General features: G+C 40.5%; 1 protein-coding gene across 1 annotated transcript in view; it reads right to left on the reverse strand.

The window, feature by feature from the left end:
- Positions 1-539: 539 nt before the first annotated feature.
- The window catches only part of DYRK4 (dual specificity tyrosine phosphorylation regulated kinase 4), a 44393-nt gene continuing 20393 nt past the window's right edge, over positions 540-24539 (reverse strand). The window contains exons 4-15 of the mRNA XM_075111256.1: positions 23521-23670; positions 18355-18490; positions 17093-17256; positions 16574-16710; positions 15507-15647; positions 11498-11636; positions 9257-9338; positions 7272-7444; positions 6099-6159; positions 5427-5556; positions 1677-1831; positions 540-1234 (exon numbers count right to left, since the gene is read on the reverse strand). Of these exons, the coding sequence (XP_074967357.1) occupies positions 999-1234; positions 1677-1831; positions 5427-5556; positions 6099-6159; positions 7272-7444; positions 9257-9338; positions 11498-11636; positions 15507-15647; positions 16574-16710; positions 17093-17256; positions 18355-18490; positions 23521-23670 (1704 nt within the window). The 3' untranslated portion in view covers positions 540-998. The remainder of the gene's footprint in view (positions 1235-1676; positions 1832-5426; positions 5557-6098; positions 6160-7271; positions 7445-9256; positions 9339-11497; positions 11637-15506; positions 15648-16573; positions 16711-17092; positions 17257-18354; positions 18491-23520; positions 23671-24539) is intronic.

Genomic DNA, 24539 nt, shown 5'->3' on the forward strand with positions numbered 1-24539 from the left:
TGCACAAAGAGCCTGCAGGAGTTTGCTGTTATGGTGGCTCTTAACACCTACCAACACCTATTTGTCTTGAGACTACTCCAATACTACTGCTACAGTAGCAGCTGAATTTTGTAGGACAATTTTCCTCATTGTTTTCTTTTAAATTGCAGTACTACCTATAAGCCGCAGTAAAGTGTAAGAGTCATAATGAGGTGGGTGCTTTACCAATGCAATGAAAAGATAGTCTATTGCCCAAGAGCTAAATGTTTAAATTAATTAAACATAGAAATCATAGGGATAATAGAAATCTGTTTTTTTCAGAGTATTAAGTTAAAATTCCTGTGAGGACAATTTCCCTGAATCAAAACAGCTTGCTTTAATCCATCCTTCCTGTTAATATGAATACTAAGTGGAGTCTCTGCAGAAGCGGGCCCAGAATACCACTCTGTTGCTGCTAAAGAGCTAAAGAACATAATTTACATTTCTAAATGTGCTAAGAAGGTGTGACAATGACTTCCATCTAGTGCTTCACTATAAAAAAAGTGGGAGATAGAGAAGGAGGGAAGTGAAGGTGCTGGGTTTAATTTTTCTTTTTTTTTTTAAACACAGAAGTAAATCCAGTAATCCTATCCATTAATTATTCCTGATTTACGCTGATGTAAGTGGAAGGATTCAGATTCTTCAATCAATGGATTTGTTCTTTCAGCTCCAGGAAAAATCTGAAAATCAAGTCTGTTGTAACATCAAACATAAGCCACTCTCTACCTCTACAGTCTCCATTTTATTGCTGCTGGTTGTGAAGGATCTCTGATCACAACAAAGATGTAGATGAGCAAAAGGAATGGTTTTCAAATTCTGTTTTGGTTGCCTGGACTATTTCACGATAAAATGAACATTAAATATACTTACAGTGTGCACAGCCCATGTACAGACAGATGCAGCTTATATTCCTGAGTACAAATAATACCTACAAAATATATCAGGTATGCAACTGAACCAATCATTGCTTGTGCTGTGTATTACTTAATTGGTGGGAAGAAACGAGAATTTTTTGGAAGAGCTGTGTCACCATTGTGTTCTGCTTGATCATTTTTTATAGGCTTTTCCATTTGGGTCTCCAAATGTTTCTCTGGAATAACAAGTTTCCTTGTGTTCTGCACATCATTTTCTTTTGTGCCTGTGGAGGGCACAGTGGGAGTCAGTCTTTCAGCCAGTTTACTTTTCACTTTGTCAGCCGTATCTTTCCAGATATTTTCTGTAATAATAAATAAATAAAATGATAGGGTAAGACTGCAGACTCTTAGCAGCAGATAACCACGTGATCGCCACAAATTCACAAAAATCAGTTGAAAATTTTCGCTGGGATATTACTACCACTGTTGATGCATTCTTTTGCTCTGAAAGTGAAGTGCACTATGGTGTGGTGTCAGATAGCGTAACTATTTTGCTGTCAGTAGGGAGAAGATCTTTCGATGTGAATCTTTAGTACTGCCAGTCTTCTTGCTGGCAGCTGCTATAAAATGTAAGTAATGGTTTCTACAGAAGCAATAAATAAATAAATATCCACCACATTCCAGTGACCATCCGTTACCTGCACACTGTGTACTATCACCTCACCTTACTTCAGACAGATGATATTAAATATAAAGAAATACCAAACACAGATATAAATGCACTTAGTTCTCTAGGTAGCTTACGAATATTCTCTTTTTTCTTTTCTGGAGTAGAGAAAGAGCCGTCACTCATCTTCACTGAAGCCTGTGTTTTCTGTTTTGCTCTGTATATTTTTGGTTCCTGGATCCATGTGTGCTTCATTGCTTCATCAGGAGTCATGCGCAGGGCAGGATCCCACCTTAAATCCATGGTAGACAAATTGTTATTTAACAGTAGCTCTAACTGAAGTAAGTTTAAACCAAAAGATTCAGTATTATCTTCTGAAAGTCAGGTCATGAGGATATTTTTGGAAACAAAAGAATTTTAACTGATAACAAGGAAAAATCGGATGTGATTTCCTCTATCCTTGAAACTTTTTTATTTACTTCAGCACTGTGGGCTTTGCTGATCAAACCCTCTGCAGCATGAAACCATTTTTAATATGGAGTTCATGGTGTTATTAAGGTAGGGACCCTACTGAATATTTGTTTCAAGTTTTTCACATTGTGTCAGTGCAAGCTCCAAGAAAGGGAGCCTAAATAAGACATAGGGTAATTCATTAAAAGATGTCTTCCCTAATTTAACTGCACCTGAAACTACTGTAGAGACTTAGTGTAACAAAACTCATGTGAGACCATATGAAACATACAGAAATCAAAGGTGATCTTTTTTGCAAAATCTCTACATTGACTTTTTCCTCTCGCAGGTTTCATTCACTCATTTCTCACACTTACATACTCACAAGTGTTCTGGCCAAGACCACTTGTGTGTCACACAGAGGACAAGGATTATCTGCTACTGAGTCCTCATCACATCTCTGGGATTCTTCTTGATTGATGATGATGTACTAGTCTTTAGACAGATCTTTTATTTAGGAGTCACCTGCTGTTTGGGCATGGTGCTTCACATCAGAACCTTGCTGACTTCAGTCTCCATAAATGCTAGGCAAGGTAGCTACTTATGGTCTGGTTTTCCTTGTGTTTTGGAATATATGTTTGTTTTCCTTTCATGCTAATAGGAAAGTGATCAGCATATGTGATACTCTGCAACCTTGTTGCCATGCAGTTCCTGTGAGCTTTGAGATTTTTCACTGGTGGTCACCTGTGCTGTGGTCTCACCAGAGTGCAGGCTGCCTGGCTGTGACACAGACAACACGATCCCCAGTGTTACAGGTAGGAGCATGATCTGGGAAGCGCTGACCTTTGTTACCAATGCGCACCATTCTTTCAACCCCTGTTCCCTTGTTTCTTCCAGTGCTTAAACACACATACATTTTCATTCATTCTGCATTCATATCAATCCTAATGTTTCTGTTGCTAATCTCTACATGAGTTGCATACTATTTCATTCTGTTCTGCCTGACCTCAGTGCTGTCCAGAACTGTACAGAAATAATGCAGGAAAAAAGATATTCTTGTCACCACAACAGCTGAGTGAATTTTTTTTGGTCTGGTGTTTTCGTCTGCTAAACAGGTGTATACAAGTGGAACAAAACTATTTGTGAAGTCAGACTGCTCTGGACAGACACAGATTGGCAGCTGAAAAAGACAAAATAGTTCAATTCTTTTTTGTCTCAAAAAGTTTTCATTTCAAACCTACCTTCATTCCTTTGAAAATTTAAACAGGCCCAACATACAACATTTTTTTCTGTGTGACCTGAAATGACTTGCTTGCAGGTTTTTTTGATTCACTGAAATTATTTCCTAAATGTTCTGATTCAGCCAGCAAACCAAAATGGATCAATGATTCATACAGCTTTAGCAAGCAGAGAACATGAAAAGCAACCTTCTTAAGAAACAAAGAGGGATTTTTATTTTTTTATGTAACCACAAATTAGCATGGACTTCTTTAGGAAAGTACTACTGAACAGCTACAAAGAAACTTACAGTCAGTGCTAAAGGACACAGAAATTATTAGCCTTGCATAAGATACAGGTAACACAGAAAAAGGTATGGGACCAGCTTCTGCTGCCCTTACACAGTACAAATTAGGATCCAAGCTCACCCCAAAAGCCTTACTGCCCCTATGCAAGAGGTCAACATTTAAGGCAACCAGACAAAAAATTGTTCCTGCATGCTCAGTCTTTTATTTTGATGGCTGAGTAAAACCTCATTAGTAACCGTCCCCCAAAAAGACCTATTAGTAAAATGACACCTCATATCAGCAGGGTCCATGGAGTCCCACCCTGTAAAATGCTTAGTAGCCTGACCACCTTGGAAAAGACACATGATCGTGTTTGAGCTGCAAAATAGTTTTGCTTCTCCCACATTATTCTATTATATTATTATTCACTTATTAAAAAGTCCCATTTACTTTGTAATGACAGATGATACGCTGGTGACACTAGATCACACCTCTCTTCCCCCACAAAAACACACAGACGCTTTTGCTACTGTCAGTGTCATTCACTATTGGAATAGGTTGCCCCAAGAGGCTGTGGATCTCCCTCTTTGAAGATGCTTGGAACCCAACTGAACAAGGTCCTGAGCAGCCTGCTCCAAGTTTGCTCTGCTTTAAGTAGGAGGGTGGGCTAGATGACTTCCATAGATGCCTTCCAACCTAAATTAATCTGTGATAATTCTGTACTATTCTGGTGTAGAGAATCTGTGGGATTCTACCTTGTGTGACAACTGTTAACAATTACATATTATTTGCATTTAGCGGTTTACAAAAATGTGCAAATCATCGATTTCCTTTAAGAAAACAGCTGTGGACCACTTGGCATACTAGGTCTTCAGTAGAAAAATCCTTGACTGGAGTAAAGTCAACAGTTTATCCTAGAAATGACAGGATCTGAGACATATTAGACTCTTCGTGCATTCTGAGCTCCAGTGATTTCTAAAAATCTATTCAAGTCAAGACAGTGGAAAAATACAGTCTATCAAATAACCTTGAAATATGCAATGTGACTGCTATCAATGAAAAATAGGTATAACTATGATAAGGAGAAAAAGGGCTTAAATCAGCCTGCAAACTATGAGGTAACACTCTGGTAAGTGTGCTACGTAATCCTCCATGTGAACTCTCACAGTCAAGAAGAAGCAAGCAAAAAATACCGTTGATTCTGGGGTGGAGACATGGCTGAATGTATTTTGCCTTTTTATCCTTTGCTAAGGAGGATAGATATGATGTATTGGAACTAAAGAGTCTAATCGGGTCACCCAAGAGAACATGCACACAGAGAGCAAGATCTTTGTGAGCAGATATTAAAAGAAGCAGAATGGTCTTCATACATATACCACAGTGTATCACCTGATTGCCCTTTCCAAGGCCGAGCACAGAAAATATAGTCAATCCATTCAAGCCTGCTCCTCCTGGAGGAAACCAGAGCAGGAGTTAGATTTCAGTACAAAAATGCAGCTTTCCTCTCCATATATGCACTGCCTTGGGACAGTGCATTACCATTATCTGTATTATCTGAATGAACCTTTATCTCAGATAAAATAGAAAGCATTTAATACGAAGTCCTCAAAGGGTAAAAAACATTGCTTTTAGAGTTTAGTCTCCAGCATCAGAATATGAAGAACTGCTTTTAGATATGATGATGTCAGCTTTCTTTTGTACCTTGGACTAATCCCATATAGTAATTTTATGCAATGATTTCTCCCTGCAATAACCTCTGAATAATATAATATCCAAATGCTACTGTGAGGGAAAAAAGAAAACAAAAACAAACAAAAAAACCCAAAGCACCCACCAAAACCCCCCAGCAGATACAAAGATTCTAAAGGCACAAGAGAATGAAAGCGAAGTCAAAACTAATGTGCTGCATATAAGTCAAAACTATGAACTCACATTAGACATCCTTTCAGAAAGTCCAAGAAACCAGCATCATGGGTTTTCAGCACTGTGCTTAGATCCTTGGAATCTGGGCATCTCTTTTTTCCCTTGCTGTTTGTTATGGATTTAGGAAAACCTTTGGAATCTTAAAAAAAATAAAGACAAGCTCAAAAAATTACATTTAAAATCCTCACCAAATCTTTAAGAGAGTTGCAAAAACAATGCCCATATCCATCCCACTAACTCTGGTTTTGCCCTGTTGGATTGATAGTCTGCCAGCATTAGGGCAAAAAATATTGGTCACATCCTAGAGACTGCATCCTACGCTGTGGGTTTTTGTTCATCCTGTATAATTCCCCAAACCAAATTGTACCCAGAGGAATGAACTTAATCCCAAACCCACTGCATTCCTTTTAGCAATAATATTTTTAAGGAGTAACAGTGCAATGGAATTCCCAATTTCTTCCCTGTCACCTTTGCCGCGAGAGGCCCATAAGACATGAAGAGCACAGTACCAGGCTCATTTGTAGGCCTCATGTAACTCTTTTGCTTCTCCTCTTCCTGAAAAAAGTTTTATCAGCTAAGAAGCAGCTATGGTTCTCTGACCCTACCCTCTACCAGTGATATTAACCAGCGATTAACTAGTAGGGAGGAATCCCACAAGGGCAATCGGTCAGAAGCAGTTACCAAAGAACGTTCGCTTTCTTGATGCAGCCTGGATGAAATCAGCTGGTGGAAGACCCAATACCTTCAACATAGAAAGTGGAATTACTCTTCATTTCACAAACATACATAACAACTGTCAGGAGAGATGAGGCATTTCACCCTCCTCCATATGAAAAGAAGCTGAATGTAGCAGTTTACTATGAAATGCCTACAAACCATTTCCTCTTGTGCCATTTATTGTGGAAGGAATTAAGGGATTCCTTAGAGAATTCTTACATAGAAAATGTGATCTTATAAGGGATGGCACTTGGATCTTCATTGCTGCAGAAGACACTAAGAACAAGCATCTCTGTTAATGGCACATACAGGAGGCCACATGGAGAGATGCTTCCTCTGAAAAATCTTGTACAAACTAACATGGCACTAGAAGGATCAGAACTTGGGGCTGAGTTCAACATCAGGTTGCAGTTTAGTGACTGGTATGAAGTAACTAAGTAACTTGCTTTCATGGGTCAGTTTTGCACCTATTCTAACGTTTGCACTGGGTAGGTGATCTGAGGTAGGAGATATCACAGTACATTCCTAAAACACTGAAAAACAGTTACAAAGATGACAGAGCCAAACTCCTTGGTAGGGGCAGACAGTATAAGAAGGGGCAACATCCACAAATTGTGGCTTCAGAAGTTCAGGGTGACTATTTGGAAAAACTTTTTCAACAGTAGAGTAGAGCAGCGGTTGAGCAGGTCACCCAGAGAGGTTTTCAAGATTTGCTAGACAAAGACACAGCTGACTAATCCAATGGTAGCAAAAATACCTCTCTCAGAAGTTTGGACTAAAAAGATCCAATTCAACCAACACATATTTGATTTCTAAGAGAAGTAAGTCTGTTATAATTATATTGCTTTTCCTTCCCATTAGATATTCTTCTTCTGAACTAACTTCCCCATACAAATTATAACATTTCTTTCAAAAGCAAGACAGTGAGTGTTCAAAGCAGTGTTTGGCACATGAAATAGAAATAACAGTTTTTCATTAGAGCCCATCCTTTCAAAGAGCCCTTTGGCTGTTATAAACCTCTCTCTGAAAGGCCAGCCAACAGACAAATATATCATCTCTTCTTGACATTTCTCTTTGTTGCTGGCAGTGTAGTTTATAAAATGTGCATGTAATTCCAAAGACAATCCCAAAAGTTACCTCCATGATGCAGGCAAGTTGGTCAACTTCATTTTCCCCTGGAAACAGTGGGTAGCCTGTGTAAAGCTCAGCCATGATACAGCCTAAGCTCCACATATCAACAGCCATAGCATAAGGATGGCCAAGGATCACTTCAGGCGAGCGATAAAACCGGCTCTGAACATAGGTGTACACTATATCAAAACAGAAAATTAGACAAGAAGCAAAATATCATAAATGGGACAGAAATGTGGATTCCAGTTTTCACAGAAAAACGAAATGCATGCTCAGGGATCTGGTCTATCCATTAGCTGCCATTACAGGATTATTCACATAGGCTCTGAAAACCTTTTCTAATTACATTCTAAAATCAGTGGGTGATACACTTTCCACAATTCTGTTTGGAATTTGTTCTTCAGCAAGTTTTACTGAAATAAATTATTCTACTAATGCTGTGATTCAGCTGACTCCATGTTCATTTTCCTATTTGGAGGTCTTCCCCTTGCATCAACAAACAGTTCTTCATTATCACAGACTTGCACTGTAGGAAATACTGGTTTTACTGACATCTAGGGAACATCTCCCACTGCCTTCAGACTTCCCCATGAATACATTATAGCCCCACAGTAGATGTCAAAAGATCTCATTCCAAGAGTTGGCCTCATCATAGTGAGTAGACTAATTCTTTTACCTCTTGTCATTCAGACAACTGAACACAATTACAGCATGCAAGCTCTCTTATTTTCTTATTCCTATCTCTCTGATGGTCACTTTGTTTATATTTCTGCACTTCTTTCCATCCCTACATATTCAACACCTTTCTGGAAGGAAAGCGCCCTGAAAAGTAAGTGCTGCACAATATGCGATTTCACCAAATCTGTACAGTTGAGTACAACTGAGTACCATGGTGGCAATCTGTGCCCTTGTGCATTTGACCAACTGTATAATTGTTGTCTGTTTTTCATCATTCTTGTCACAAATAAATAGCTGACTTTTTATTTTCTACTCTCTAATCCTATACCACTTTGAGGGTCGAAACAATTATTGTTTCAGCTGACAGTCTCCTCAGTCATGCTCCATCTTTCCTTTCACTTGTTTGGTGTTTCAATTTGTTACTCGCTGCATTATTTCAGGCTGCATCTCAGATTACGCTCTACTCAAACATGGGCAAATCTAAAGTGAGTACCCACTCCTACAAAACTGGGATGTAAATCTAATGGACTGGATCCCAAAGTATAGATGAACAGGTTTGGCTCAGCTTAAATATCAGTCTTCCATAGGAAAAAAATACAAGCCATTTAAGACTAGTTTTGCTTTCCTAAGTTAATAAAAGGCAGTGCAGATTTCTTTCCTGGGTTTACTTTTTGTTGTTGTGCTTGGGTTTTTTTTAACAGATGATATTTGCATTCCTGATGGTGATATCATTATTGCTTTACAATAGGTCTATCAATGTTAAGATTTATTATTAGTTGAGTTTTTATACACTCATTTCTCCTTTACAATTTTTGTTCTTGTTATCTCCTGGAAATTCTACTTAGAACTTTGATAGCAAAAAAAAAAAAAACCAACAAAAAACAAACCTGAAATTAGGCTTTCTAAATTAAAAGCCTAGTTCCTATTTCCCCCATTGTATTAATCCAAAAAGTACCAGTTATAATTTAAGCATCCCACTAACAAAGGCTCTCTGGACCTGATAAACTCCTTGTTAAGTGAAGTATTGGGATTATCCTCATAAACCTATTTCAGACAACCACTCTTGAAAATGAAGTTCTGGTTTCAACAGGAGTAGAGGAGCTGATCAGGCTTGGGACCAAGAAAAAGCATGATAACAGCTTACTTGTCTCCTACCAGTATTTGTTCCACCACCAATGACTGAGCAATTAATCAGATTCTAATTAGGGGCATAGGTGACTATATTAGCTCAATCAAAGAAATAGATTTTCCACATTATTTAAAATTAAGAAAGCTTATTAAGAAAATTACATCAACTTGACTTTTCTGCAAACCTCTTTGGTGTTCATAGCAGCTTGATCCAAAATCAATAACTTTAACCGAACCTTGGCCTTTGTGGTATAATAAAATGTTCTCCTAAAGAAAAAAAAATCACAGGGGAAAAAAGGGTTTTAACGCCACATTATATTAGTGAACACTTTGGAAAATAAGCAATGGTTTTACACATTGGGTTTGCACTTGTCTGCATAATAAAATCTTCAAACTACAACTTTCTTGGGAATGCATTTGCTAACATGAGTAGCACTCCAATAACGTGCAATCAGCCAAAGCAGACGGGAGATTTGTAAAGGTACCCAGTTTGAAGGTTAGGTAGACAGTAGTCCTTCACACTAGTCCTTCACATACAATTCAAGCCACTGTGCTGTGCAGTGTGTGGTGTTATTAAGGCACCAGCCAGTGAGAACACTTGCTGCGTGAGCAGAGCGAGCTTCCCAAAATGCATTGCTGTTAATCTAGTAAAAGGCAAACTGCATCTGGTTGCATCCTGTACTAAATTAACCAGAACCATCCCTTTTGTAACGATAGAAAGCCCCTGCCCCATGAACAAGTTGTACTTTACAATTCTTCCCTCAATTGCTTTCAAGCTTCTCCAGACTCTCTTAAGCATACCTCTCTCCACAACAGTGTGATGCAGAGATGCCAAGGTAGTGATGAATGGAAATGGTAGGGCCCTATGGATTATTAGCTGAATGCAGATGGGTACAGTTCTGTGTGCCTCATTAAAGGTCTATCTAAATCAAGGATTACCTTTGATTTCCTTTCTGATCATAAAGTCTTCTCCTTTATCAACCAGCTTTAAAGTGATTATATGCTAAAGCTTTGAAGGGCTGAGCAATTCCCAGATTGATGCCAAATAATGAAAAATTAGTTTCTTGGGTAATTAGAGGACTCATAAGGAAATACTGTGTGTGACAGAAGGGAGACACTGCTACTGATGAAAGTCAAGGCAAGGACTAACTTCCACTCCCTAGGTGCTCTTGGTTCTGTTATGGGAAGAAGCATCCTCTCTCTGCAGCTAGATATCCCTTCATGCTCATGGTAGGATTCTGTCTCTACTACTGAATCTCTCACAATGCAAGGGAGCTGATTAATTGCAAAACCAGGTTCTGGGGGCAGTGATTACCTAGCATGAAGTCCAGAGAAACTCCATACTCTACCTTATGTTGAGAAATATCGTAGGAGGCAGGTGGAATAACAGGTGTGAGTTTCAGGCAACATAAATTAAAATCATGAAACTGTACAATTGTAGAATGAGAACAAAATTCTCTTTTAGTTAACTCACTAAATGTTCACTAGTATGTTACTCTATTTAAATACAGACTACACTCATTGATCTTGCCAACCTCATTCCTTGTCAGTGGCTTCCTGGAAACAGATTCCCCATTGGGCTAATTGTTTCTGATTAAGATATTTTTGGTTACCTAGCAAGCCTCACTTCTCACTGCAAGTTGGACTGGCAAAGACGTTGGCAAGACAATGGGTACACACAGTACGTGAGTCTTCAGGCTTCTGAGTTAAGATACATTAAGCAAAATAAGAGCAGAATTTCATCCTTAGCATTTTTACATAAGAGCTTATTTATTATTTATTGATTCATTTGCAGTTTAGAAAAAGGTATCAAGAGAAACATTCACCTGAAATGAAAACAGAATTAGAATACTTCAGAAGTCTCAGAAAACTGCAAAAATTTAAGATCAGGGTTTAAGGAGAATGGAAATGTTTCACCTAGCATGAATGCTTAGCAGATATTGAATCACAGACGTTCCTCCAGAAACAGATGAGCACTCTAAATACTGTGGTATAGAATTGCTTTGTCATTTACTAAGCTACTTAATTTTATTTTTATTCATATGAAATTAAATAGACTTACCAGGATAACCTGAAACAGGCTGCCTTGTGAATATCTCCTTACATTATAATGACCCTCACATTTACCTACTTAATCTCACAAGACCTTTTCCTTTCCCTAAGCAAAAAGTCATCACCTGAATTTGATTCATTCTTGCATACATTTTGGCAACCAGAAAAATAATGTATAATACTGCAGTGAATTAAGTGAATCAATGGAGTCACTCAACTCTAGTACTAATGCAGTCTGAAAAAACTATAGCTTCTGTACGAATACCCTGTTGGCTTTTAGGAATTCTTTTGAGTGTTTCTCTTGATCAATAAAAAATAGAATGAAGCTAATGTATTCTGTACAGTATAACAGGTTATGAAATGGCTGTACTTACAGGCTTCAGATCACAGTGAATGATTCTTTCCTGGTAGAGCACTTGTAAACATCTCAGCACACACTGAGTGAAGTGTCGAATTAAAGACAAACTGAAACCTTGGAAATTGTTCTTTTTGATCAACTCATACAAATTTATTCTGTAGAAGTTGTGGGGGTGGAAGAAGAAGACATAAAGCAGAAAAAAGATTAAGGACTTATTTTTAAAGGCATGATTAGTTTACAGTTCATTAAGAGAGTATATAGCCTGTCTTCCTGTATGAGGGAGGACTCAGGCAGAAGAAAGTAACTTTTCCTACTTGAGAATAATTTTCCTCCTTGAGAATGCTGTTCTGCATGTAATACGCTGTGCTGGTTTTGGCTGGAATAGAGTTAATATTCTTCACTGTAGCAGATATAGTGTGTTTTGGATTTGGTATGAGAATAGTGTTCATGGCACACTGATGTTTTGGTTGTTCTTAAGTAGGTGTTAAGTGTCGCTAAGAATTGCTTATACTAGTCAAGGATATTTCCAGCTTCCCATGCTCTGCCAGGTGCACAAGAAGCTCGGAGGGGACACAGCCAGGACAGCTGATCCAAACTGCCCAAAGGGATATTCCATACCATATGATGTCGTGGTCAGTATATAAAGCTGGGGGAAGAAGAAAGAAGGAAGGGACATTTGGAGTGATGGCATTTGTCTTCCCAGCTAATCGCTACATGTGATGGAGCCCTGTTTTCCTGGAGATGGCTGAACACCTGCCTGCTGATGGGAAGTAGTGAATGAATTCCTTGGTTTGCTTTTCTTGGGTGTGCAGCTTTTGCTTTTCTTTTTCATTATATTATTACTATTGCTAATACTATTGCTATTGATATTACTGTTCTACTTTACCTATTAAACTGTCTTTATCTCAACCCATGAGTTTTCTTACTTTTACCCTTCTGATTCTCTCCCTCATCCCACTGCAGGGGAGTGAATGAGTGGCTGTGTGGTGCTTAGTTGCTGACTGGGGCTAAACCACAACATACACACAAACATCTCCCTGAGCCTCCAGATCTAAAGATGACATAATGTCAGTGGACTTGCTTGCCTACTAAACTCAGTGCTATGTCATGCAGCTGTGCTGATTTCCACTGAGAACAACTACCATTCAGGAACTGAGAGAAATAAATTTGCTTCAGTCTCCTTTTGCTTTCATTTGTCTTTGCTTTGGCACCTTGTGTAAATCCTTTTCATCTAAAGAGTCTTTAATCAGCAGTAAATCTTTCTAGGTAAACACCCCCATAAATTCAGGTCTCATTAGGTTTTTATAACCGTCCTGTCACCCTTACATCTTACCTCCTTCCAGTAGAGCATTAAATGATCTTGCTAACCTCTGCCAAGCATGGCTGGCAACATGTGAACACTGCCCTGAGACCCCGAGGGCACCACCAGCCCCAACTGCCCTGCCCAGTAGCCTGGGGTTCCCCCCACCTGCCTACAGCCCAGGACCCCATGTCATCCCCCCGGGGCCATCAGCCCCAGCCCCAGTACACCACAGCAGGGTTGGGCTCCAGCTTCCCTCAGCCCTGCCATGGGCCCTGACGAGCTGGGCCCACCCATGGGCCTATGTCCTGGCCCAACCTCAGCCTGTCCCTGTCCCCAGGGAGGTGCCTGATGCCCAGGGCTGGAGCTGTCGCCGTGCTTCCCCAGTTGCCAAGCCCTGCCCTGACAGACTAGAGGGAGTGCCCATAGCTCCTGGTGCCAGAGCCACAGGGAGCCCCCAGCCTGGGCTGCTCCATGGCAAGTACTGAGTGCTTAATGTGTGGTCATTCTTTAGAGGAGGAAATGGCCACAGGGATGGTGAATATTGAGGGGACACACAAGCGTGTCCTCAGCAATATGAGGGCTACTCAGCAGGATGCCATGCATTTGCAATGACATAAACATCTGTAGCTTTCTGCATTCCCCACTTGTGTGCCCACTGGTGTTAGGCAAGGCCCATTCCTTCGGAAGTAAATGAAGTTACCAGGACCTGAAGGAGAAGAAAGTTCACGAATTAAGGGGATTTCACTATATTTTAGAAGCAATAAAAATTTCACCAGACAAATATTTTTACATGGCAACCAGTCTTCAACTCTTCTGTAAAGAGCTAAACATAGTGGCTATCCCATGAATGTTTTCCTACAAGTTTCCATACCAGCTTTCTGAAAAAAATGGTCTGTGTCTTCCCTGGACAGATGGAGTCAACTCTTATCCCTGTATGCCTGAGTGAAAGACTTGCATGAAGCATCACAATGAATTTAGGTCTGCTCGAGATGAAGTCTTCCTTCTGTATGATGACGAATCTTTAGCAAGGGTTATAATATGTGACTGCATCAGCAGACAAGGGAAGAGCAATGGATGCCATCTATCTGGGTTTCTGTAAGGCCTTTGACATGGTCCTCCACAGCATCCTTCTCTCTAAATTGGGGAGACACAGATTTGATGGGTGGACTGTTCGGTGGATAAGGAATTGGTTGGATGATCACATCCAGAGGGTCGTGGTCAATGGCTTGATATCCAGATGGAGTCTGTACTGACCAGTGCTGTTTAATGTTTTCATCAGTGACTTAGACAACGGGATCATGTCTACCCTCAGCAAGTTTGCAGATGATACAAAGCCGAGTGGTGCAGCTGAAATGCCAGGATGGGATGTCATCTGAAGACACCTGGACAAGCTGGAGAGGTGGGCCTGTGAGGACGTCATGAGGTTCAACAAGGCAAGGTCCTGCACCTGTGTTGGGGCAACCCCTGATACCAATATGGGCTGGGGGAAGAAGGGATTGAGAGCAGCCATGCAGAGAAGGGCTTGGGGGTACTCGTGGACAAAAAGCTCGACATGAGTCAACAATGTGCGCTTGCAGCCCAGAATGCCAACCACAGCCTGGGCTGCATCAAAAGAAGCGTGGCGAGCAGGTGGAGGGAGGTCGTTCTGCCCCTCTACTCTGCTCTGGTGAGAGTACCTGGAGTACTGCGTCCAGCTCTGGAGCCCTCACCACAGGAAGGACATGGACCTGTTGGAGTGGGTCCAGAGGAGGCCACAAAAATGATCTGAGGGCTGGAGCACCTCTCCTACAAGGACAGGCTGAGAGAGCTGGGGTTGTTCAGCCTGGAGAAGAGAAGGCTGCGGGGACACCTTCTTGTGGACTTTCAGTACTTAAAGGGGGCTATAGGAAAGATGGGGACAATCCCTTTAGCAAGACCTGTTGTGACAGGACAAGGGTAATGGTTTTAAACTAAAGGAGGGAAGATTTAGACTGGATATAAGGAAAAAATTTTTTACAATGAGGGTGATGAAGTGCTGGCACAGATTGCCCAGAGAGGTTGTGGAGGCCCCATCCTTAGAGACATCCAAGGTCAGATTGGACGGGGCTCTGAGCAACCTGATCTGGTTAAAGATGTCCCTGCCCATAGCAGGTGGGTTGGACTAGATGACCTCTAAACGTCCCTTCCAACCCAAACTGTTCTATGATTCTATGTGTAGCAATGGAGTTTTACTTTAAGGATGACAAACCATGGATAACCTCTGTAATTCCAGTTTGGTGCCCTGATTACAAGGGCGCTGGCAAATAAAATGGTCTGGCTTCCCTAAAATTTCTCCAAAATTCCTCCTAAGATGTGTCCTGCAGCATACATTCATAGAAAGCAAGAAACAGCTATACTTTCAAATTACTGAATATTATTCATATTTATGTACCCTGAAGTTTACCAGTCATTAATTCATTCTTTTACTTTTTTCCCCATAGGTCTTTCTCGGAAGAAGACTTCAATACACAGCACAGAAAATAAGGGATGGATCATGTCATTGTCTATGTGAAGTCTGAACAGTGTCTTTTTCAGTTGACCTTCAGTGACGAAAGACTCAGTTATGGAGTCTGTATTTAAACAGTATTCTTTTCCTGTAACATCAATAGAAGAAAATTCTTCCAAAGGCATAAGAATTAAAGCTTGTCAGGCACAAGATCTACAAATATTCCTTAAGATTTGTGTGAAAGAAAGTATACTTTACCCCAGAAGTTCAAAGGAAATACAGAAGTGATTACGAAAGTAGAAGTATTCCTTCATATGGATGATATTGTGAGTATCATCTTTGTCCTTCTTCAGGAGAGCATCAAGAATCTTCACTTCTACCAAAGCCTGGCTGTGAAATCTGAAATACCACAGGACATGGGAACGGTAACATTAACTCAATGTTATGTCAACAAATGCCAACATTTGTAGCAATACAAATGTTACAAATGCCACAATCTTACTGTAAACTCAACATGTGGGACAATGATTAAAAATTCACTATTAACCCCTGTTAACTACTGTAACTTTGATTCACTAGGTTGTTGCCTAGTCTACGTATACTGGCCTTATATAGCATTTAAGAGTAGTCTGACTTGTCTAAAAAAATATTTAAATTAAAAAGTCTCAAATGAGCATCCAGAGTAAAATCCTAGTGCTTTCAAAATCCACAGGAATGCTTCCATTGACTTGAACAGGGCCATACTTCACACCTACCACAGTAAGACAGACTGTTTTGAGAAGCATCTTTACATTTAGTGTTCTCTAAGGGGGGAAAAATAAACAACTAAAACGCTGTTACTGGAGTCAACAGCATAATTCTCATCTACTTCATTGACTCTGGTTCAAGCTAAATTCAATTTCAAATTTATAATCCGTCACATAACAAGAAGAGGTTGCTTAGTACCATAGTGTAAAATTTTTCATGTTAAAATGAGTGACTGGAGCCTCCCAGCATATTCCTGTGGTCTTGGAGTCTTTGGGGGGAAGGTAGGCCCTCAGCAATCAGTCATGCAGGGCTGGTTACCTGTGCTGTGTATTAATTGTGATACAGAGACCTCCTTCTAAGTTTGGAAAAACTGCCTGATTTCAGAAACTGTGTCTCCACTGGGTCCAGGCCAGTTCTGAGTCCCTGACATCACCTTTCTTCAGTCTTTTCTCACTGTGTTTAATGAAAACCTGATGTGCAGGGTGTTTGATTTTGCTTTGTTCACATTAATCCCAGATTGTCACTGCCTATATAATAAAACGTTGATTGTACTGACTTAAGGTCAACAGATGTCTCACCTTTTCTTATTCCTTATTATTTTCAATGCCACTAATTCATTGGTTTTATGATCCAAGCATTTAGCCACCTGCCCAAATGACCCTTTCCCAATCACCTCCAACACTTCATATCGGTATGCAATATGGTCATGCAAAACCTTCAAAAGAAAACAAATAGGTCAGATTCAGATAGTACAACATAGATCAGGCTTTGGAATAGTTCATGTGTGTGTGAGCTTACTGTCTATGAAAGATGCTGGACTGCTAGCAAGTGAAGTCTACATCAAACAAGGGTGACAGAGTTAACAAGTGCATGCTTCATTAATCCACTTACCTTGCATCAGTCCTGAATGAGATGCAAAGTGGGTCTCTCTTTAGGATTCTCTTCTGAGCCTTAAAGTGATTGGTACTGATGTTTTCACTATGTGAATATTTATCTTCTAGAAACAACATTTATCTCACATAGATCACTTAAGAGTTGGCAGACAGTAACTACAAACTTCCTGAGCTGAAAATTAATACCATAATTTTTCCGCTTACCTTTAAGTAGGAACCATGCTCATCATCGTAACAATTATTATTCTGGGTTTCAGGCAAACCTTCAATCTTTTTAGCTTCCAGCCCAAGAAACCATAGCTCTGTATAATTGAAAATTTCTTTTTGCTCATAGACTGTTAACTGGTTTCTAAAATTTTTCAAGGCTTCTAAATCAGAAGAAAAGAATATAAAACAAAACAATCAATATCCAATCCCTTCCAACCAACATTTCTATGATTCTACAGTGATGATATTTTGCAAAAATTTATGTTTCCTTTTCTGACTTGCAGTATTATTTTCAACGAAGCATTTGTCATCTGTCAGGAAGACTTTTAAGAGAGCTTAGGTAAAAATTATTTGACTCTGAGCAAAGTTATGTACCTAGATGTTTTTGAAAATCCCATCTGTTGTCTATTCACTTCAGTAAGCTTCATAGCTTACATTAAAAAAAAAGTATGGTTTTATTGATCTGATTGTTATATTTATAAAATGGCAGTAAGCTTTAGTTAACCAAAACTTTCAAGTACTTGTTTTTCTGATAGAAAATGTCAACTTCGAATGCATGAGGTTAGGAATTAAATGGGGCCCAGATCTGCTGTTCTCCTAGTTCAGATTCTTTCTGCATAGAAACATTTCAGCTACCCTAACACCTCCACTTACATCATTTAAATCTATATAAATAATCAGACGGTAACATTACAAATCAACGTGTTCTCTAGGCATGCATGTGGGTGTTTTGTTAAACAGTGGCATATCTTGATCCACTAATGCATGGATGCTAAATAATTTCAAAGCAAAAGGTCACTATTTTTTTTCTCCTAGTCTCCTTCTAAAAATACATTAACTCTGCCAGAAACTTTCTAGATCTGAGAATTCCCAAAATGTAATTTAGTCCACACAGAAAAAATGTGACACAGCTACAAGCAAATGGGAAAAGGGTTTTATCATGGTAATAGAATATTGCTGTCACCCAAATTACCTGTCCTAAGACTTAGACAAATATACATTCTTTTGTATAATGCCTACTTCTCTCATTTATATATTTGTGTTAGTCTATTCATTCTCCTATTGCATACATCCCCAAGTAGGACTTCTAGAAATCACTAAGCCCATCCACATTCCTTTCCTCTGAATTGTTTGTTAAATATTTCAGTGACCATTTAGCAGGGCACCTCTGGTTATTGAGTATCCTGACTACATACACTTCCTATCTGTGCAGGAAGCCTGTCACTCCAGTCTTCTTAGCACAGTCTGTTATGCTCTACCTGAAGCTGTCATAGGCAGTTTGACACTGATGCTGGTGCTTTCTAGTTCTGAAGGTTTTGTCTGGGCTCTGGTATCACTTTCAGGAAGACTGTCCAGAAGGTTAAATTGGGAAAAATTGCCTTGACTTCTGTTTTCCTGCCAAGAAAAAAAAAAAAAAAAGCAAGCTAAATTTTGCTTTCAGATATTTTCATGACCATTCAACTGATCTGCAATTTATAAATATAAATATATACAAAAATATAGTAAAAAATGCTACAGCCCCAAACATAAATCTGCAAGATATTTATTTTGGATTTGTTGAGTGTCAGCTTTGTGCTGAGACAGAACAATCATGCTTGGGGACTAGAATGCCCTACTTACCCAGAGAGCAAATTCTGCCAATAGCACTAGAGATTACTGGACCATACAAAGGTAAGTCTCTAAATAAGAGAAGGAAGTTCATCTTCTAGGTTCATTTAATACATGGGCACTCACTTTCTATAAATGCTCCAAACTGCCATGGTTTGATTAAGTTTCAGTAACTCACATGAGCTAGGGTAGGGTCTGAGGCTGGTCTTCCTAGTACAGGGGGCAGAAAAGATGGCATAATAGGCATTATCTACCTCAGATTTCTATGTGGGCACATCCACTGGAGAGTTGTCCTAGAATCCTTGAGATTGCTTGTGCAACCCACAGAGCTGCAGAGACATTAGCTTGGGTCTGCACATATTTCCAACAGAAACAGAAATATTGGTATGAATGGGGAATAAAAGGGCCTGTGTGGGTGTGGAAGCACTTGAAGGACAAATTGCAGAAGAAAGGGTATACAGATGTCACCTATATCAGCAGGTCATCAAGATCCCAGCACATGCAGACTCTTAGGGCTCCCAGAGTCGGAAAAGAAAGTACTGACTACAGAATCACGCCACGAAGAGATGATGAAGGGTTGGAGATAAAAGAGAGGCAGGTAGGGAGACAGAAGACAGTGTGTTCTGGGATAAGGATGCAGGGTGTGGGGGCCCAGGCCATGTTTTCCTCAGTCTCTTCTTTGAAGGGAAAAGACTCAGATAGAGACAATGCATCCAATGGATCAATACCTGGCTGAAGCTACAGAGAGGGCTTCGGCTTCTACGAACATAAGATGAAGAACAAGAACTGCTGAGCAGAAACAAGTTCCGTCTGATGAAGCAGCGCAAGAGCATGTGCCAACAGCTTTGCTAATCTAGTGGGAACAGCTTTTAATTAGGTACATCAGGGAAAAGTCATCAATAACCTAAAGGCCCTGGTACTCACAGGGTAGTTTGGTCACCTCAATATCTGATGAAGTGGCAAAAGCATTATGGGAGACTTCCGGACAGTGTTCTTAATGCAGGTGACCTGAGACAAGCTGCTGCACCTGTTACTCACACTCAAGAAACAATTGGTTGAGGATGTGAAGGTCAGGGGAAGGGCTGCTTTGGTTGCAGTGCCCATGTGATTGTGGATTTTAAAATCCTCAGAGAAGTGAGTGAGGCAAGCAGTAGAACTACAAACCCTGATCTTCAGGAAAGCAAATTCTGGCTTGTTCACAGATCTTCTCATCATAAACCAATGGAAGACTGCCCTGGAGGGCAAAGGAAATCAACGCAGTTCACTGATCTTCAAAGTCAGTCTCCTTAAAGCATAAGAATAGCCCATTCCAACATGCAGAAAGTTGATCAGACATTGTTGAAGGCCAGCATGGATGAAAAGGGAACTTCTGACCAGGTGTAAACAGAGTAAAGAGCACAAACAAGGTGGAAGTGGGGATGGGTTGTCTGGGATACATGCAAGAGAGAGTACCTGAACAGGCAGGCCTGTTTAGGAAAGCCAAAGCTCAGCTGGAATTGCAGCTAGCAAGGGACGTGAAAGTCAATGAGAACAGTTTCTGTACATACATCACCAGCAAAATAGAAGGGTTTGGGAAATGTGAACCCACTGGCCCATGGAATTTGGGGCCTAGTGACCAAGGATTTGGAAAAGACTAAGGTAGTCAATGCTCTTCATTGGTAAGTTTTGCCCTCGGGCCTCCCAAGTCCCTGAGTCTAGAAGTAGCATTTGTGTAAAGAAGCATTATCTGCAGTACAGCAAGACAGATAGAGACCACTTAAGTAGCTGGCCATACCTAAATCTGCAGGACCAGATGGATGCACCTGAGCGTGTGGAAGGAGCTGGCCAATGTCATTGCGAGGCAGCTCACTGTAATCATTGAAAGTCGATGGCAATCAGAAGCAGTAACTGACCATTTGGAAAAGGCAAACATCACACCTGTCTTCAAAAAGGGCAAGAAGAAATCTTCAGGGAGCTACAGGCTGGTCAGCCTTACCTCAGTCCCTGGAAGGCTACAGAACAATTCTTCTTGGAAGCCATTTCCAACAAAATGAACGACAAGATGTTGATTTGGAACAGCTGGTATGGATTTGCCTATGTAAGTTGTGACCAAATGGTGTCCGAACAACTTCATTGTCTTTTCTGATTACGTATTTGGCTTGGCCAATGAGAGAAAAAGAGTAGATGTTGTATGCTTTGACTTCAGCAAGACCTGTGACACTGCCTCCCACAGTATGTTTGAAGCCCAAAGAGTGAGATATGAACTGGATAAATGGATCATAATGTGAGTGGGAAACAGCTTGATAGTCAGGTTCCAAGGACTGCAGTTGGTTGCTGGTGGCATCCCACAGGGATCAATAACTAAGGCCAATACAGTTCAGTGTCTTTATTAATGACCTGGACAATTTGTGAACAATATGTGAGTTCACCCTCTCTAATCTGCAGACCATAGCAGGGCTGCTATCCAAAGGGACTTCAGCAGGCTGGAAAAATGGGCTATGGGTATCTTCTAAAGTTGAACAAAGACAAATGCTAAGTCCTGCACCTGGAGGAGAATACACCCATGCAACAGGACAGGTTGGGAGACAACGGAAAGGATGTAGCTTTGCAGGGAAGGGCCTGACAACAACCTGAGCATGAGGTAGCAGTATGCCCTTTTAGCAAAGAAGGCTAAACACATCCCGGGCTGTGTTAGCAAGAGAATAGCCAGCAGCGGGGGAGAAGTGTTCTCCCTCTCTCTCCATTCAGCATTTGTGAGGCCGTGCTGGGAGTACTGTGTCTAGTCTGAGGTTTCGCAGTACAAGAATGACAGTGACCAACTGGAGTAAATTCAGGGGAGAGGTCAGGGGATGGTCAGGAGCCTGAAGCACATGATGTACAAGGAGAAGCACATGATGTACAAGGAGAGGCTGAAGGAAGTACATTTGTTGAGCCTGCAGGAGAGGAAGCTTCAGGAGCTGTCTTACTGCTGACTAGTTACTTGACAGGATGGTACAGAGAAAGCAAAGCCAGACTCTTCCCAGAGGTGCATGGTCCTAGGACAAGATAGGTATGTGGCTAATGGATACAAGTTGCAACACAGGAAATGCTGATTAGACATTAGGAGAAACATTTTTGCCGTGAGAGTGGTCGGCTGCTGCAACAGGTCCCCTGAGAAGCTGTGGACTCTCCATCCTTTGGAACACTTGGAACCCAGCTGGACAAGACCCTGAGCAACCTGCTCCAAGTTTTCACTGCTTGTAGTGGGAGGTTGGGCTAGGTGTCTTCCAGAGGTCCCTTCCAACCTAAATTATTCCTTAATTTATTTAAAATTCCTCATCCTTTGAGAAAGTCCTGATGACTCACAGAAATGGGGCAAGATGGGGACACAAAAGATCAGTCTCTCTCAGTGTCAGAAGGGTACAAAAGCTATATTCAAAACTAGCACATGGTTGCAAGATAAGAAGAACCCAGGTGTTGCAATATGGACTAACCCATGGGCAATAGTAGTCCACCATGTCCTTGTAAGTCCTGGCTGGTGCCGCTTGGATACATGCATCTTGGTGCTTGTGAGTTTTGGGTTAAGAATATGTAAGTGCAAGTGAAAATAGGTTTGTTTTAAAATAAAATCATCTTCCCATACTTGCATCTAACCTTGCTACTTTTGTTGCTGGTTTTTGTGGTTTGGTTTTTGGTTTGTTTTTTTTTTTTTTTCAATATTAACTGCTACAAAAGCAGGGCAACCAGGTATGAGCGGCACCACTTGAACAGCTCAGGTACAGGTCTGTGCTGACACAGGTCAGTCCTACCTCTATAACTGCTGAGCCCCAGCTTGAGCGTAGCACTCTGCCCATTCCAATGCATACTGTCATAATTCAGCAATACTGTGTTGTTTCTAAGGACACGTAACCATGCTTTCTAGACTGAAATGTTTATTGTCCCCTGGCATTTCTAAGCTAAGCAAAAGGCTTTCTTATTGGTGTTTACACAGCTTCTTAGAGGTCTATAAATTCCATTTAAGGAATAAAAAATCCCCTCTGGAAAACATTTGACTCCAATCTTTTCAAAGAAAATAAAATAGAGGCATGGTTCATTTTCAGATGCAAACCTTAATTATTGGCTTTTGTAGGAATTCAGTGCAGGTTTGACTTATGAAGGTCACAGAAAAGCTTTAAAGAAAATTTGAATTATTATGTAGACTAACCCATCCCACCTCGTTATTCATGCTCTTTTGCATATTGTAGCTTCACTTAGTGATACAACCAGCACAACTAAATTAAATAATTTGTAGTAGTAGCAAGCTGTCAATTTCAAAGTATTTGGTGACTCTTGACCTTCCAAACAAAATGCACTATGTGGGGTCTTCCAGTGGAAGAGATCTGGAAAGACTTCATATTGGAGCCCTACAGGACCTATTAAGTCTCTCAATAATGAGACTCCATTGAAGCAGAGGCAAGGTGAAAAAAAGAGTGATCATAGTGGTGGTGAGTAGTGCAGGTCCCCGATTTGTTGGGGAGAGAAGCAGCAAAAGAAGAAGAGTTCAGATGGGATTGACATGGGATTTGTGAAAAAAATTGGAAAGAAGGAATGCTAAAAGTGAAGATGAATTTAAAAATCTTCCTGTAATGTTTGGTGTCCATTAAAATATCTGGAGATACACACAGTCATGCTTGTAAGCAATTTATCTGTTTGACTGTTTATAGTTCTTCTGGTTTTGGTGGTTTTTTGTGTTGTTTGTTTTTTTCTCATCCCACACACACACACTTGTGACACTTTGTCACTGACAGTCTCTTAGCAGTATTTAGAGAGAAGCTGATTAACCAGTCAAACACAAGATGTCTAAGAGCTTTATAACTCACCTGAAGAGAGGGGAGGACATTCTGCAAGCTCTTATTTGTTATCTGAGGGAGGTTGCTTTCAAGGGGGGGAGGGTTTGCAGTGTCTGCAACCAAACCATGCTTTGCTTGACCTTCCAGATGTGGGAGGGAAAGGGCACCGTGACTGACTTTCTAAATAGAAAGCACAAGTACATATTACATAATGACTTAGCAAGCAATGCTGTGTAAAACCTTCAAAAAACAGAGGAATTTAAAACCTAGGAAAATGTGTATGGTTCTCTTCTGACACCTAATGGCAATGGGGAAAAAATCAGACACTCTCCAGCAGCTCCCAGTTGTACTAATGCACAGGAGGAGGTAGCCCAGGCAATTGGGCAGCCTGGCACATTTTAGGGCATGAAAGGTTCCCCACAAAAGCATCTCCATCCAGCATCAGAGCACTGACTGCTTCAACTAGAAAAGGTGGTTGGGCTTGGAAACTGAACAGCTGGTTCAGGCAGCAGGACTCCTTTGAGTGGGGAAAATAAAGCATATGTAGGGTAATACGCAGACATGAAGAGTAAATGGCAGGCAACACCATTAACTATTCCCAGTGGTAGAAGAGAAACTGGGACTGCACTGCTGCCAGGCACCAGGGTGGACACAGTGGGAGGGTCTTCTCTGCCTGTGTTTCTTAATATTTCCTTCCCCCTCATTTCCCATGGAGTTCACTTTGACTAGGCCCCTTTATTGCACTCCTTGTTAGTGAGGAAAAGACAAGCACTGTGCAAAATTTACTGGAAAATAAATGCTTATACTAATTCGAAAACTCTGGCATTATTAGTCCTTCCTTCAGACTTCTCCCATTTGTTATTTGCAAAACATTTCTGTACTGCTTATTCTTTAAAGTCAGTCATTCAAGGATGCAGTTTTATGAATGTTAAGACCCTTAATATTCTTAGATATCTGAAATAAGAAATACTCACACAGCAAAGAAGATTTCTGAGGTAGACTATTTCTTTGGCAAATAATAACAAAATTATTTGAAATATATCTGAAAT

Source organism: Phalacrocorax aristotelis, chromosome 1, assembly GCF_949628215.1.
Source record: "Phalacrocorax aristotelis chromosome 1, bGulAri2.1, whole genome shotgun sequence".
Classification (NCBI taxonomy): Eukaryota; Metazoa; Chordata; class Aves; order Suliformes; family Phalacrocoracidae; genus Phalacrocorax; species Phalacrocorax aristotelis.